Source organism: Nerophis ophidion, linkage group LG05 (genome assembly GCF_033978795.1).
Source record: "Nerophis ophidion isolate RoL-2023_Sa linkage group LG05, RoL_Noph_v1.0, whole genome shotgun sequence".
Classification (NCBI taxonomy): domain Eukaryota; kingdom Metazoa; phylum Chordata; class Actinopteri; order Syngnathiformes; family Syngnathidae; genus Nerophis; species Nerophis ophidion.
Genome location: NC_084615.1, coordinates 61,859,025 through 61,876,298, shown reverse-complemented (window position 1 = coordinate 61,876,298; position 17,274 = coordinate 61,859,025). Strand labels below are relative to the sequence as shown.

Genomic DNA, 17,274 nt, shown 5'->3' with positions numbered 1-17,274 from the left:
AAAACTACATTAAATCGCATTTAACGGATGGAAGCTTCAACATCTGGTGAAGCTTAAATCTCACCATGAAAAGCCACCAACAAAACAGTGCAGTACCAGAAGTTGTACTAAAAATTATTCCATCTATTATTGGTTCGCATAATTATAACAATGTTACTATATGAAAAATACTGTACAATTAGACTTGTTAAATTGTTTGTCTTATAAGGGACTTGCACTTTTTAATGGAATTTTGCCTACCGTTCACCATCATTATGAAAGGCATGAGGACAATGACAATTTTTTTATTGCATTCTAACTTAAATAATTGTTAATAAAAGTCCGCCTACAGCAGAGCCAATGGGAGGTCCTCTATTCCGTCCATAAAACCCGATAAAAAACATCCAAATAGCACCAACGATACCCCATTTACGTTTTGTGCCTTGAATATTAAAGTATTAGTGATATTGTTATTATATGTGGTGACGCACACAAACTATAGTGGCGCTGTGATCAACCTTGTGTGCAAACGTTGACATGATCGACTGATGAGCTGTTGCTTCCGTACTCGTCAAACTTTATTGTAGATCATAAATCATGCCTCTCATCTGGATAAAACAGAACGAGGACGCATTCCAGCAAATTGGTACACTTTGACAGCCAATTTAGACTGGGAATTACACAAAAATACGCTTGGTTCAACCCCTCTTTTCTTCACGAGGACTATGAGACATTTTTCATCTAAATGGGAACATAAGAACATCCGAGCAGTCGGCATCTAATGACGACAGACATTGTACAGCAAGGTGTTTGAATATTTATTTCACTGATTATTTGGCATACCACTATATGGAGCCTGCGTACCACAGTTTAAGAATCACTGCATGAGATGGTGCAGATGTATCTAATATTGTCTTTGGTGGGTGCAATGACTTTAGGCTAGGGCTGTAAAACGTACGGCTCGAGGGCCGGATCAGACCTGTCAACAGCTTTTGTCCGGCCCAAGGGATGAGTTGCTAAGTATAAAAATTAACCAGAATTTTTTAATGAAAGAAACAGCTGTCCTACATGTGTCCACGGGATGTCGCAACAGCGATTATTTGTATCTTTGTAGAGGATGCTACAAATGTACAAATTAAAACACATTATGTTAGTAGATCAGTCGAGGAAAATTATCAAATTACATGAATAACATCATGTAATTTGATTTATAATATAATTTTGTTATCTTGATTGAAAATTAACACCAAAGACTTGACTGATCAACACGATCACATAATTTATTCAGAAACTATAAATAACGACCAATAAATGATAAATGGGTTGTACTTGTATAGCGCTTTTCTACCTTCAAGGTACGCAAAGCGCTTTGACACTACTTCCACATTTACCCATTCACACACACATTTACACATTGATGGAGGGAGCTGCCATACAAGGCGGTAACCAGCACCTATCAGGAGCAAGGGTGAAGTGTCTTGCTCAGGACAAAACGGACGTGACGAGGTTGGTATTAGATGGGGATTGAACCAGGGACCCTCGGGTTGCGCACGACCACTCTTCCACAGCGCCATGCCGTCCCAATAAATTATTAACCGCAACATGTAAGTGTAAAAAACCCCAACAACATTAAAAGATTTGTACATTTTCACCTCCAGGAATTTTAAACAAGGAATCACCGTGTGTTTGTGTGGCTAAAGGCTAGAGCTTCCCAACTCCATATTTCTACTGTGACTTCTCCAATATTAATTGAACAAATTGCAAAAGATTCAGCAACACAGATGTCCAAAATACTGTGTAATTATGCCGTTAAAGCAGACGACATTTAGCTGTGTGTGTGTGCAGCGCTCATACTTCCTGAAAACCTGTGACGTCTTGCGTACACGTCATCTTTACAAGACGTTTTCAGGACGAAACTCTCGGGAAATTTAAAATTGTAATTTAGTAAACTAAAAAGGCCGTATTGGCATGTGTTGCAATGTTAATATTTCATCATTGATATACTATCAGACTGCGTGGTGGGTAGTAGTGTGTTTTAGTAGGCCTTTAAACAAAGAAAACAATCTGAAGTTGTCTTTGTTTTTAAGTTATTGTGCCGTCATTTTACCAGTCCGGCCCACATGTGAGTAGATATTTCTCCATGTGGCCCCCGCTCTAAAATGAGTTGGACACCCCTGGTTTAGGCGGTATATCAACAACTTACCATGAGTTTCTTGAAGAACTCCAACTGTTGGACAGAACGCCTTCTATGTCTGTCAAAGGAGCTGACTTTGAGAGGACTCTTTCGGACCAGCAGGACAAAGCTCCCAGCCAGAAAACACAGCAGGGCGAAGGACACATAGATGAAAAGCTTCAGGAAGAAAGAGGTCAGGGACAGGCCTCCCCATGCTAGCTGGAACACTACTGCTGCCACCACACCCAGGAGGAAAGCTGGGACAAACCGGAAAGAGGAGGCAAGAGACGAGGAAGAGCTGGCAGACGTGGGTTCCTCTTCTTCACCGGCACTGCTGCTCCTGCAGGCCAAGTGTGTTGTGGTAGATGAGGGGGTGGGCATGCTGGGACCCCACCATCCATATATGTGTCGGGCAGAAAAGTTGACTGCCTTGTCCGGATGTCTCGTTGGAGAGGTAGGTGTAGTGTGTGCACTCTTCTGTGCCCTCAATTACAACACTGTCTCCAAGCAGCGGCATCCCCACTCTGACATATCCTGACCGACCTACTCCTCTGTGTCCGCCGCTCCTAGCATCCGCCCTCCCGGCGGGCACGGACACGCAGTCCCGCTCCTTTCGTCATCTAAACAGTGGTCGTCCAGGCAGTGCCGGGGGTTGGCCTTGAGTGGACAGCTTGAAGGCAGAATTGGATGAATGGAGCCGCAAACAGCGTCACCTTGGAGACCAATAAAGGTAGCTTAGTGACCGTACTAATGTAACGAACATGCGATGTTAATTGAAGTTTATTCCAATTTACCAAATAAGTGTTTAACAGTGAAGCTAAACCGCACCATACGGCGATGCTAGCTAACTAGCCTGCCTTCTTAACAACCGAGCTAACATTAGCTTACTTCAATATCCTTAAAAAGGAGCGTGCGACGGCGACGTTACATTCCCGCGCAGCGTCCGTGTCGAGAAAATCCCATTTAAAAGTAAGTAGTGTGGGCCCGCTGAGAAAGTGACCGTGGCAGTCAGTTTAAAAACAAGCTGTTATTATTTTTTTCATCGAGTCCCAGCTGACTGACAATCCGTCGCGAACGTGAAAACGGTGTCAGCCAATCAGCGTTGGTGTTAGCACAAGTTGGTGTGTCTGTTTTATTCACCAGTACACTCCGAACGGACGGGACATATTGGGACTGTGGGCTGTACTCCGGGCCCGGGGGGGAAACAGCAAACGGCAAAGCAATGCAACATAATCAGGTGCACACAATCGTTAATGGTTGTACGATTAGTTTAGCCCAGTGTGGTTCTCAACCTTTTTTCAGTGATGTACCCCCTGTGAACATTGTTTTAATTCAAGTACCCCCTAATTAGGGCAAAGTATTTTTGGTTGAAAGAAAGAGACAAAGAAGTAAAATACAACACTATGTCATCAGTTTCTGATTTATTAAATTCAATAACAGTGCAAAATATTGCTTCTTTGAACTATTTGGAAAAAAAGATATAAAAATAACTAAAAAGTTGTTGAAAAATAAACAAGTGATTCAATTATGAATAAAGATTTCTACACATAGAAGTAATCGTCGACTTAAAGTGCCCTCTTTGGGGATTGTAATACAGATCCATTTAGATTCATGAACTTAATTCTAAACATTTCTTTACGAAAAATAAATCTTTAACATCAATATTTATGGAACATATCCACAAAAAATCTAGCTGTCAACACAGTGTTGCATTTCTTTTCACAGTTTATGAACTTACATTCATATTTTGTTGAAGTATTATTCAATAAATATATTTATAAAGAATTGTTTAATTGTTGCTATTTATAGAATACTTTTAAAAAAATCTCACGTACCCCTTGGCATACCTTCAAGTACCCCCAAGGGTACCCATACCCCCATTTGAGAACCACTGGTTTAACCAATAGAAGTGGGCGATACTACACGTGGTATCGATCCGACAATTGCCTTTGCCTTTAATTTGCATTTAAAGGCCTACAGAAACCTACTACTACCGACCACGCAGTCTGATAGTTTATATATCAATGATGAAATATTAACATTGCAACACATGCCGATACGGCCGGTTTAGTTTACTAAATTACAATTTTAAATTTCCCGCAGAGATTCTTGTTGAAAACGTGGCGGAATGATGACGCGTGCATGTGACGTCTCGGGTTGGAGGGGACATATTAGCGCAGCACCATGTGCGGCTAAAAGTCGTCTCTTTTCGTCGCGCAATTACACAGTATTCTGGACATCTGCGTTGCTGAATCTTTTGCAATTTGTTCAATTGATAATGGAGAAGTCAAAGTAGAAAGATGGAGGTGGGAAGCTTTAGCCTTTAGCCACACAAACACAAGGTGTTTTCTTTGTTTAAAATTCCCGGAGGTGAAGCTTTGCTATGGATCAGAGCAGTTAAGCGAACATGGTCCCCAACCACTTGTCAACCGTCAGGTTTTGGTGAAAAAATTGTGGTAAAAAGTCGCCTCTTACGGGAGATGAGCGGAGCTTGCGCCGTTCATGCAGCTGCCGTCGACTTCCCTCAGAGACTGGTGTCAAGACACCCATGGACACACCCCTCCGACTATCAGGTACTATTTAATCTCACTACAACACTAGCAACACAATAGAAAGATAAGGGATTTCCCAGAAATATCCTAGTAAATGTGTCTAAAAACATCTGAATCCATCCCAATGCAATCGCTTTATTTTTTTTTAACTTTATTTTTTTTAATTATTTATTTCTAGTCCTTCGCTATCAATATCATCATCCACAAATCTTTCATCCTCGCTCAAATTAATGGGGAAATTGTAGTTTTCTCGGTCTAAATAGCTCTTGCTGCTGGAGGCTCCCATTATAAACAATGTGAGGATGTGAGGAGCCCTCACACCTGTGACGTCATCGTCTGCTACTTCCGGTTAAGGCAAGGCTTTTTTTATTAGCGACCAAAAGTTGCGAACTTTATCGTCGATGTTCTCTACTAAATCCTTTCAGCAAAAATATGGCAATATCGCGAAATGATCAAGTATAACACATAGAATGGACCTGCTATCCCCGTTTAAAGAAGAAAATCTCATTTCAGTAGGCCTTTAAATTGATAAAAATATGTATTTGTGAGCAATTTAACAATATAAAGCGAGAGTGCAACGATATAAACAAATACTCAAATTATCATCATCTCAATTGCATTTGTTGGTCGGATATTTAAAAACATACAAAGGAAAATAAGTGAACAAAAGCAAAATTGGCCCTCAATAAAATGATTTGGGTTTATGTCCCCAAAGCACTCCTGTGTCCCTGTTTGTAAACAATGTAATACGTGTAACAATATTAATGCAACATTATGAACAACAATAAAATACAATTTGTTATAATAAAGTTAAAGTTAAAGTACCAATGATTGTCACAAGAGGTGAGATTATTCTCTGCATTTGACCCATCACCCTCACCCCCTGGGAGGGGAGAGGAGCAGTGTGCAGCATCAAGCAGCAGCCGTGGCTACACCTGGAAAATCATTTTGGTGATTTAACCCTCAATTCCAACCCCTAATGTAGGGAGGTCATGGGTCCCGTTTTTATAGTCTTTGGAATGACTCGACTGGAGTTTGAACTCACAATGGACCGATCTCAGGGTGGACACTAACAACTAGGCCACTGAGCAGGTCTAAACATGGTAAAGTTTAAAATAATCGATATCGTCACATGTATCGATACCAATAATATCATCTGTATCGATGCTATTGATTTTTTGGGTCAATACTTTGATTGATTGATTAAAACTTTTATTAGTAGATTGCAAAGAAAGAGTATACATTATATGAAACATTACAGTTTACACGGTACAGTGAATATTCCTGTACAATTGACCACTAAATGGTAACACCCGACCAAGTTTTTCAACTTGTTTAAGTCGGGGTCCGCGTTAAACAGTTCCCACTCCGAGTATCTAACTGAAAGTGACAAGTCTTACTGGAGGAATACAAATGACAGATAACAGATATAACAGGATGGCTCACATGGGGTCGGTAATTACTGAGATTTTGAGAAGAGGGAAAAGGCTGCAAATAAGTCAGTTTTTTCCTCATAAAGAACAAGCTACAGACAAGGGAGAAATAAGCAACTTTAATTTTGTATGTTCTTCATGTCAACATGCTATACAAAAATATTACATATTGGATATGTGAAAGATATGAAATCTGGGTGAGGTTGAATAACAAACGGGAAAAAAGTATCTGCACTCTGGAAAGAATCACTGTTACCAGCTGATTCAGGAAGTAAAATAGGAAAAGTGTCAGCAAGAAAATTTTGACATGCACACAAACGTACATACATCCGTGCAGCCTAATATAGCCGGGTGTCCAAACGTTTTTTGTTTTTTTTTACCGAGGGTCGCATACTGAAAAATTAAAAGATTTGTTGGCTTAATTGGATACATTTATATATGTTTTTTTGTATCCATACATACACACATATATATATATATATATATATATATATATTAGTGTTGTCAAATTATATAACTTTTAAAGCAGATAAATCCCACTTAATATTTTACATAAATGCAATTTTATTGTCAGAAGGTCATACACAAATATTTTTGATTTTTTTTTTTTTTTTGAATGTATGTTATTTATTTGCTCAAAATTTGGTAACAGTATTACGTTTGTTGGGGGTGTATTTGAAGTCAAATTTTTCACAGAGCACACCAGTCAGTGTCTCCTCACTCACCTTTGCACTGACATATGCATGGACCTAATACCTGACCGTATAACAACACACGCCAGCTTTCAGCAAACCATCCGCAGATAATGTAAATGAACATGTGCTTTCAAAATATGTGTAATTAATCTGCAATGATAAATGATTAACGCAATAATATTTCTGTGATTAATCCAATGCACTAACTCATTAAATTTGACAGCCCTAATTTAATTATGATAAATTATATACAAATAATGTATGTATATATTAGGTATGTCAAAAATGACAAGTTAGCTAATGTGATTAATCACAAAAAATTATTCACGTCCGTTGTGTCCTGAGCAAGACACTTCACCCTTGCTCCTGATGGGTGCTGGTTGGCGCCTTGCATGGCAGCTCCCTCCATCAGTGTGTGAATGTGTGTGTGAATGGGTAAATGTGGAAGTAGTGTCAAAGCGCTTTGAGTACCTTGAAGGTAGAAAAGCGCTATACAAGTACAACCCATTTATTATTTATTGCATCAATCACTCAATTTATTTTGAATGTACGTGCTCTTACCTTTACCGTGGATGGTTATCTGAAAGATGCCCTGGTTTGTTGTACGGTCAGTGATCAGGTCAATGTATAAGTCAGTGCAAAGATGAGTGAGGAGTCTCTGACTGGTTTGCTAACTCCATACCAGAAAGCGCTGGATAAAAGCAGATACAACTACACCCTACAAAACAAACCTACCACATCCATCCATCCATCCATTGTTCATAGTTAAATTTGTCAAGGACTTTTGCCAAAAATACTGGGATACTACTTAGGGACCATTTTATTATTTCATTTATTTTGATGAATTTTCTTCTTTAGGCCGCTAGGTGGTAGTATAATTTCAGAAGTATTGGGCAAGACTCTAGTACCACTTTATTGAGAGGTAAAAAATGAATTAAGGTTGTAAAGACCTAATAGTACTATATATTTAACCACGTTCTGTAATACCACTTCTTACCTACATACTACACACATTAAAATATGTTTGTAGTTTTAAGAGACATTTAAAGTAGACATAAGAAACAATAGATTATGTTTATTTCCTTTTGTTAAATGTCAAGTTTATTCTAGCTCAGGGGCCACATAGATGGAAATCTATTCCCAAGTGGTAAAATCATGGAATGATAACTTGAAAATAAAAACAACTTCAGATTGTTTTGTAGGTGGAAAAATAGAAGAATAGATTTGCACATTCTGAAAATGTACAAGTTTTTACACTTACATGTTGCAATTAATAGTATTCTATCGTCATTTGTCGTTATTTATGCTTTCTGAATAAATGGTGTGATCATGTTCATCAGTCAAATGGGTGAAATTGAGTCTGGTTGAGTTTTAAAATGCTTCCATTGGGGGTTATTTTTTTAACAATCACAAGATGAAATGAATAATATAGCCCAATCAAATTACAGGATATTATTAAATGTAAATTACAATTTTTCTCAACTGATGTAATAACATGTGGTTTATTCTGTACATATGTAACATCATCTACAACAAAACGTGTGAGTTTGGACTCATTTCATTATTCACACTTGAGGTTAGAAAGGGATACCCTTTGTTTCAGCATATGTATGACCAGAAAATGTGTCCCCTTGCAGTCATAAGTACAAAACAAAATGTATCAAAAGCATTTTTGGGGGTTAGCACATGTCACAGGTTACATTAACAAACAACATATTTGACAATCAAGACATGACTGTAACAATCCACATTTTGTGTCAATACTCTTCATAATAAGCAGTGTGCATACATAATCTCCAAACACAAAAGTATTGCCTCCTATCTTCACATGGCACATATCTCCGCTACCTATGAAGTCATGCACGCTCTCAAGACAGGGAATACAAATAATTGCTATAGTGACATCCAGTGGACACATTTAGAACAGCGTTTTTACATTTAAAAATACAGCTCACTTATACTTTCCAAACTCATCTCACGGCCCGGATAAAGCCACACGTTTGACACCCCTGTTGTGGAGCCTTTTGCTCCACTTTTGAAGTGTATTTTACTTTTAAAGGTGCTGTGATTAATACAAATTGGCAGCAATAAACAACAGGCACTTATAAAAATAGTGGCCGACCGGCCTTTATGGCTGGTGTAATTCTGCACTGTGCAACGGCCGTTTCCTTTTTTGATTGCCGGGTTCGAGGGATAGCTTTCGGCTTTGGAGCTGCGTCGTGTGTATTTCATTGTGTATTGATGAAGGTGAGTCCCTTACGTGCTAAATTAGATAGATAGTACTTTATTTATTTTGTCAGGAGAGTTCCTTCAGGAAAATTAAAATTTTCAGCACAATCCCATTCAAGATCAGACAAACATTACAGGGAGACAGAACAGGATCGCTGACGGGTCTGCCGGTTTCCAGCGCCCCTTACGAAAAAGGTGAGCTACAGGTAAACAAGGGGGGGGGATAGAAGATTAAAATAAACAAGGGGGGGGGATAGAAGATTAAAATAAAATAAAACAATCTGGCCCCTGGAGACGGGGTGCAGGCTGAGGCCAAGGGGAAAAAAAAAAAACAACTCATAGCCATAGTGCACATCCCTCTTACATATAGACTGTGGTGGCCCAAGATAGCCGACTCCACTCTCGGCCAGTGTCCAGTCCGAATAGATGAGCGAGGATACGTCCAAGGTGACTGAGGTGTCTGACACCTGCTCACCCAGCCAAGACACCGCGAAGCCTCTCCCTCCCAGCGCTCAGTGCTAGCTCTGCAGCCCTGTCCCCTCATCCGCACCTCCTCCAGTCCCTCCAAACTGACTCCGGTGTGGCAGACACCCAGCAGCTGGTCTCCATGGCCAAAAGGGTCCCGGGAGGCAGATCCAGAAGTCCACAAAAAAGCACCACACGAGGTCGCTAAAGTGCCACCCCTTGTCACACAGTCCCAAAGGGTCCCGGACCAAAAGGCAAAAAAATATAATACATGAAAACAAGAGGGAAACACAAAAGGATGACACAAGAGCACAGAGCTCCTGCCAACAGCAGCCACTACAGCAGCGCCATCTTGGAGAAAAATGGCTGACCATATGATTGAGTGCGTTTAAGGTATTTATTTATTTCCATTTATCTATTGTGTACTATTTATATGTGTTTGATTTAATGTGAACAATTTCATTGGTCCACCATGACAAGTTCAGTAAATTCATCACTTTATGAAAGGCTGTGTCTAATTTATGAATGTTTTCTAGTTCACAAGCTTCACGTGCCATCAATAAATTAAACCTCGTCACATAAAACTAGATTAGATTATATTAGATGGACTAATCTAGTCCTATGTGACGAGGCTTAATTTATTGATGGCACGTGAAGCTTGTGAACTAGAAAACATTCATAAATTAGACGCAGCCTTTCATAAAGTGCAGCGTTCAAAAATATGGGGAAAAAGTGGCCGTGTATAGACCATAAATTACACACACAAACGCATCAATATCATGGCATAATTATGTTGTCAGCCAATGGCAGCGATTTGTAAAAATGTACCTACTTATGTTAGCTATCATTTAATATACAGTCCAGTGCTTCTCAACTATTTTCTGTCATCACCATGACAGAATTCATGCAACCCCCCTGAATTAAATTACGATTGAGAATTTGATCATATTTCCATACGACTCCTTTTTTCTTACAATCCTCTGACAAACTTTTCCATCTCTTCACATCCACTACTGTAGACGTGTTCCTGTGTACTTACTACTACTGTGTAGAACAGGCAGCCTGTTGATTAAATTAAGCATTGCTGCCACCTGGCTGTAGGCTTGTATATTGTTCTAACATAAATACTAAAGCGTAGACACAAATTAGAATCTAGCATGACTCAAAATTGTTAGTCGCTTCTCTGAGACTGTTTTTGTGTGTGTGAACGCGTGCCGAGCGTGTCCTTGCGTACAAAATAGCTGTGAGTGACAGCCATGAACGCCAGTCATCTTCCATCCATCCATTTTCTACCGCTTGCTCCCTATTGGAGTAACTGGGGTGGCTGGAGCCTATCCCAGCAGCATTTGGGCGTGAGTCAGGGTACACCCTGGATAAGTCGCCACTTCATCGCAGGCCAGTCATCTTATTTATATATAATATTTTACATATACAACTACTAATGTAGTTACAACTATCCATCTATCCACCCATTTTCTACCGCTTGTCCGTTTTGCGGTCGCGGGTGGTGCTGAGCCTATCTCAGCTGCATTCGGGCGGAAGGCGGTTTACACCCTGGACAAGTCACCCCTTCATCGCAGGCCAGTCATCTTATTTATATATAATATTTAAGATATACAACTACTAATGTAGTTACAACTAATGTCGTCTTGTACTTGTAGGTTTACAAAAATGTTGGAGCGTTGCACTGTACATAATGATTTACAGATGTAATTGTTTGAGGGATGTATTCAACGCTTCCATTTATGTTTCTGTAGTCCTCCCAGACAAGCAGATTTTAGAGATTAGACATCAAACAAAGGGTTTGACCTCACCTTGACCAATGTTGTGATTGGCAAACTTGTACGTCTGACGATGATAAAATCCTCCAGAAATTAGTGCAAGTGCATAAAGTCGTCAAAGAGAATTCCCTGCACGGAGATAAAAAAAAAAGAAAAAAGAAGAGTATTGTGAAATGCAAGTCATCAATTTATAAGTACCACATAAAGAAAACAGTTACAAGTGTCAACACAGGACTTAATATGCTTCTTTTCATCCCGCAGGCGAATCTTTCAGTCCTCGAAGCCATCAGATAGCTAAGACATCCAAAGAGATAAAGCATACATTGCTGGATTTTCCCCGCACAGTATGGACACGCTGAGCTGTCAACAGCGGCGAAGGCGCGGAGAGGGGGTCGTTTTGTAGCTTTTGGCTAGAGGTCAGGCCTCTCGCAGACTTTTCTAAAGCAGATTAACCTGATACTAGAATAAACAAAAACAAAAGTGATGAATCCCTAAACATCTCAGGCTTGGCTGATGACTCAAACATTGGGCCTATTGATCTCCACTCAAGCATCCCGCGGGGCGAGTTCCTTCTCTCACTGGGGGCCTCTCTGAACAGGCAACACACAGTGCCTAACAAATGGAGTAATGACTTTGCTTTGCTGTTTTAACAAGGTGTGGGCCATAAAATATCTCTTAGCCTCATGACGAGGCCCACTTGATTATCAATGGCGATCTGGCAACATACTACTTCACCGCTGAGGGGCTGCTGGTGTCTACACGTGCAGGTCAGGACATTTAGCTACAATGAGGGCATGTCACTCTACAGATACTTCCTAACCACTCTGAAATAAAGTAGATGAAACACACACTCTCAAATGAGGCATCTTTAATGCCGACATTTGAACGTACTGTATGTCAGACACTTTTTCAACAATGATTTTTTGATGCCTTCTCCAAAACCTTTGACTGAAGTTACATTACTTAGACTTAGACAAACTTTAATTATCCACAAGGGAAATTGTTCAACACAATAGCTCAGTTACAATGATGGAAAGTGTAAGGATGGAAATGACAATGCTGCTATAAACAGACTAGATATAGCAATATAAAATATAACATATCTGCAAATATATACAATATATACTTAATATTTGTACAGCATGTTATGTATACAGATATATTATGTCTATAACATGTATATAATATATACCAATTACCATGTACAATATTACAGTATATGTGGCAGCCCAAGCATAAAATAGAGTAGATCCAGCAGAAAATAGAATATAGACATTAAAAACAAAGAGAAGTAGATGACAGAGGGTGTCAGGTAACGGACGGATATCATCTATTGCTGTATGGGGAGTGATTATTAACATACACAGTGATTATACATATTACCAAAAATGTTATTTCAATGGGACCACTCAGTAAATAAGTTAATCACTGTATTGTAACCCCAAGTAAAATTAGCTTTACAAGTGTGCCTCTCTAAAAAACAAAACATAAGGCACTCACACTCAGATACATATTGTCATATTTCTGTTCTAACATATTAAGGGCCTGATCTACTAAAGGTGTGCATGTGCTAAAACACGTGCAAACATAATAGCATATGCAAAGCTGACCTACGAAGGTCATGAGCAAAGGATTGTGTCTTATAAGTGAGCCAAATAAGGTGAACAAACCATTTAGTGTGACTGTCTTCATGATCGTTGTGGTAAAGAAGGAGCTGAGCCGGAAGGCAAAGCTCTCAATTTACCGGTCGATCTACGTTCCCATCCTCACCTATGGTCATGAGCTTTGGGTCATGACCGAAAGGATAAGATCACGGGTACAAGCGGCCGAAATTAGTTTCCTCTGCCGTGTGGCGGGGCTCTCCCTTAGAGATAGGGTGAGAAGCTCTGCCATCCGGGAGGAACTCAAAGTAAAGCCGCTGCTCCTTCACATCGAGAGGAGCCAGATGAGGTGGTTCGGGCATCTGGTCAGGATGCCACCCGAACGCCTCCCTAGGGAGGTGTTTAGGGCACGTCCAACCGGTAGGAGGCCACGGGGAAGACCCAGGACACGTTGGGAAGACTATGTCTCCCGGCTGGCCTGGGAACGCCTCGGGATCCCCCGGGAAGAGCTAGACGAAGTGGCGGGGGAGAGGGAAGTCTGGGTTTCCCTGCTTAGGCTGTTGCCCCCGTGACCCGACCTCGGATAAGCGGAAGATGGATGGATGGATGGATGGATGGATGTCTTCATGATGAAGCAAAATATGTGATGATCATCAGAACAGCCACAACACTGGGAGGAGAAAATGCATACATATCGTTGAGCACGTGCAATTTGATTTATTAAGACTAAAACGGTTCTGCAGGAGTGGCCAGCGCTGTAAAATCAGCTGGGCAGAGAATCCTTTGTCCTATGTGTGTGAGTGAAGAAATATAGACTGTCCTAAATGAAAAATATTAAACATATTGTCTATTAAGCAATATCATTTTATTATTTTATAGATACTGGATGATTTAAGGGGCTAATCAAAACCAATTCAATTGATGCATTTTTTTGCCTTTGGATCATTCCAGACACATTAAAGTTAAAGTTTAACTTTAACAATGAATGTGTCAGAGTTATTTGGTGACGAACCCCAAGATGCAGAGATGGAGGCAGGCATTGAATGGGAAAACATGGTTTTAATTTAAAATACTACAACTAGAACAAACAAAGGGTACAAACAAAAAGCACGCATGTGGGCGGATATAACAAACTAAGGGCTATGAACCAACAAATCAGAAGCAGGGAACAAAAAACAGTAAGCTACAAACATTTGCCAAATATAGCTTACCGCTATGCTGCAATCACAGGACCAGTAGGAATGACAAGTAGAAAATGATATTGACACGACAATACAATGATCCAGGCCTGACTGGAGGAACAAAGCAGGTAAAATAGGAGCTGGCTGATTGACATCAGGTGTGACCAGATGCCAATCAGCCACAGCTGAGTGAAAACAGGACACAGGGAGGCAGACAGGAAGCCGAACCAAAATAAGAGCACTAGACAGGAACTAAGGACAGGAAATACTAAACACAGAGGAAACAAACAAAAGCAGAGGAAAAAACTAAAACATAGTCAAACTGTCAGAGGAAAGCCTGACAGAATGTGGAGGGAAATTAGTGTTTCAATGGACACATAATGCCAGTGGTACATGCAAAAACCTCATTTAAAGTACCAGTAGAGTGGAAAAACAAGTTGAATTTATATGCTTAATTGTGTTTCATTGTAACCATTAAACCATATCCATAAACCATAAACATCACAAAATGCCACAAACTTAGTTAGCCATTTGAATATTCCACTCCGTACATCTATGGTGATTTCCGTAGATAGACGTCAATGGAGAAACACTCTCTGACCATAGTATCAGATCAGTCATACTGGAAATGTGTTTCATTGTTTCATTAAAAATTCTCAAATTTTTCGCTGTGTCGTTATCCAATATGTCGGCTGTTCTGTTTTGGATTTCCCAGCGTCGCTCTCATCAGCGTCACGGGTTGATTTCAATGTGAGTGGTTGAAGTAGCACGTCATTCAAGATAACGGACAAGTGGTTTATCCAATCACTTACAATGATTTTTTTTTTACAAGGCCCCGCCTTCTGAAATACATCTACTGAGAAGTCCCAGATCCTTGTGTGGAGCTCAGCGAACTACAAGAATCTGGCGAGAGTCAGTTTTCAGATCAATATCCTTGAAAGTCAGGTATATAAATCGATCCAACAATATATTGATCAAACGTTACACCCCTACCAATAACCCTACTAACTAATACATTTGTTTTTAAATATACACAATACATTTGTTTAGCCTTTTTTAAAGAAAATATGTGCATCATCGCAAATCCAAATTATCATGACGTCATATATATGATGATGTCATATTGACTACGTCCCTAGCTACGGCCTCACTACCACATATATGTGGTAAACTATACATCTTTTTTTTTTTTTTTTATTAATATGTTTTTTATTTTTATGTTATTTGGATTAACTTTTCTGGTGCATTGTTTTGAAGTCATTCACGCATACACAAACCAGGTAGGGTTGTACAACTTTGCATTCCCATTTCTGATGGGTCAAAATTATTGTTCAAGTTTGATTTGTACTTTTCATATGAATATATACATTTTATTTTTTTGTTTATAGTTGTGTATTAAATGGTAAATTAATGATACTTGTATAGCGCTTTTCTACGTTCAAGGTACTCAAAGCGCTTTGACACTATTTCCACATTCACCCGTTCACAGACACATTCACACACTGATGGCGGGAGCTGCCATGCAAGGCCCTAACCACGACCCATAAGGAGCAAGGGTGAAGTGTCTTGTCCAGGGACACAACGGACGTAATTTCGATGGCGGAAGCTTGGATCAAACATGGAACACTTAAGTGGATGGTATGACAGCTCTACCACCAGAGGCACGCCGCCCGTATTAGTTAATTTTTTTAACTGTAAAAAGTGTTTTTCGTGTCAATGTCAAAGCATGGGCCTATGGCACCACCTTACGGAATGTTTACAATGAAAACACAATAAAAATACATTTATAGACAACATTTTAAAAATAATTCTCAGCAATAGAGTAGGGTTGTATGGTATACCGGTATTGGTATAATACCGCGATACTAATGAATCATATTCGGTACTAGGCCGCCTCTAAAAAATACCGGTGTTGTAGCTACTTCTAAATCACTAATCCTCACCTTCATGGCGACAAAAAAAAAAGTTTCTTATAAAAATCATCCCTGCAGCACGAGGAATAGCTAAACATCCTACACTTAACACCATGGGTGGATCTACACCTGACATCCACTGTAATGATACCAAGTACAGGAGCGTATCTAATCGATACTACCATGATTACATCGATATTTTTTAGCATCACAAAATATTTTTTCGTTTGGAAAAAAATTATTACATGTTTATAAACTCAGGAAATACGTTCCTGGGCATATGGGGACTTTGAATATGACCAATGTATGATCCTGTAACTACTTGGTATCAGATTGCTAACTAAATGTGTGGTATCATCCAAAATTAATGTAAAGCATCTAAACAACAGAAGAATAAGTGATTTTTACATGTAAACCGAAATGTAGATAGAAAATGTTAAAAGAGAAAGTAAGCAGATATTAACAGTAAATGAACAAGTAGATGTCATGGCGTGGATTCGAACCCTTCTCATGCTTCTGAGTGTCACAATTCCTCCTCTGGCTGCTCACTCAGACACACCACCGCTCGCGCTGGGCGTAGCACGCCCACACAGCGACAAGGCTGCAGTCAATCACTCATCAGCGCACCTGGGCCTGACGAGAGGGAGCGGCATAAATAGTCACCGAAGCCAGTAGACCTTCGCCAGAACGTAGCCAATCTCGCCTGAGTGAGCATGATGTCTGGCACTTTTGAATCGTTTCTTGCTCGCCTACCATGTGTTCTTCCTCGTTCCCGTCTTGATGTCCTTTTTGTCTTCCACAGTGTCTTCCGTGATCGTGTCTTGCCTCACGACCTGCTCCCGGATTTTCGCTTACCTTCCCCGATCCTTGACCACTGTTTGGGCCCTGACATCGTTGCCTCTCTTCAGCCCCTGACTGCTTGCCTCCCTGCTGACTACCTCTTTGCCTTCCCCTTTGGATTCAACGAAAGATACATCCAACACGCACTGACAACACCCTCTGTTAAACCCCACATTGTTAATTCCACACATCGTCTGCATTCACCCACTAGTGGTGGCATACACATCCCACACATTCATCAAAGGTTTAAATAAACCTTCGAAAATGCAGTTCTTCCATGGCGTCGCCTCCTTCCCTTTGCCTAGAAGACAACAGTAGATTAATAATTCATTTTCTACCACTTGTCCTTAATATATTTGACAAAATAATTGAATGATAAATGACACAATATGTTACTGCATACGTCAGCAGACTGAACTAGGAGCCTTTGTT

At 40.0% G+C, this 17,274-nt stretch overlaps 1 protein-coding gene and 2 long non-coding RNA genes across 10 annotated transcripts in view; 1 reads left to right on the top strand and 2 right to left on the bottom strand.

Moving 5' to 3' along the window:
* Nucleotides 1–14,237, bottom strand: part of snx25 (sorting nexin 25) — a 39,480-nt gene extending 25,243 nt beyond the window's left edge. For 2 of the 4 annotated variants that reach the window (XM_061901704.1, XM_061901706.1), the window contains exons 1-2: nt 3,041–3,247; nt 2,183–2,865 (exon numbers count right to left, since the gene is read on the bottom strand). In XM_061901704.1, coding sequence (XP_061757688.1) covers nt 2,183–2,533 — 351 coding nt within the window. In that variant the 5' untranslated portion in view covers nt 2,534–2,865; nt 3,041–3,247. Of the gene's footprint in view, nt 1–2,182; nt 2,866–2,946; nt 3,248–11,340; nt 11,437–14,119 lie in introns of those variants that run through there. The other 2 variants (XM_061901708.1, XM_061901705.1) reach the window with 2 other exon arrangements.
* On the top strand, nt 2,028–17,111 carry LOC133553472 (uncharacterized). 5 transcript variants are annotated; one of them, XR_009806918.1, is made up of 8 exons: nt 2,028–2,606; nt 2,723–2,882; nt 9,432–9,919; nt 11,569–14,839; nt 14,922–15,034; nt 15,579–15,727; nt 16,556–16,709; nt 16,805–17,111. It is a non-coding gene; the product is annotated as an uncharacterized LOC133553472 (long non-coding RNA). The 5 variants fall into 5 exon arrangements; XR_009806921.1 differs by having other exon boundaries at nt 2,164–2,606; nt 14,805–14,839; XR_009806919.1 differs by lacking the exon at nt 9,432–9,919 and having other exon boundaries at nt 2,127–2,606.
* LOC133553473 (uncharacterized) overlaps nt 15,350–17,274 on the bottom strand; it is a 54,602-nt gene continuing 52,677 nt past the window's right edge. Inside the window, exon 5 of the long non-coding RNA XR_009806922.1 lies at nt 15,350–17,143. This is a non-coding gene — a long non-coding RNA (uncharacterized LOC133553473). The remainder of the gene's footprint in view (nt 17,144–17,274) is intronic.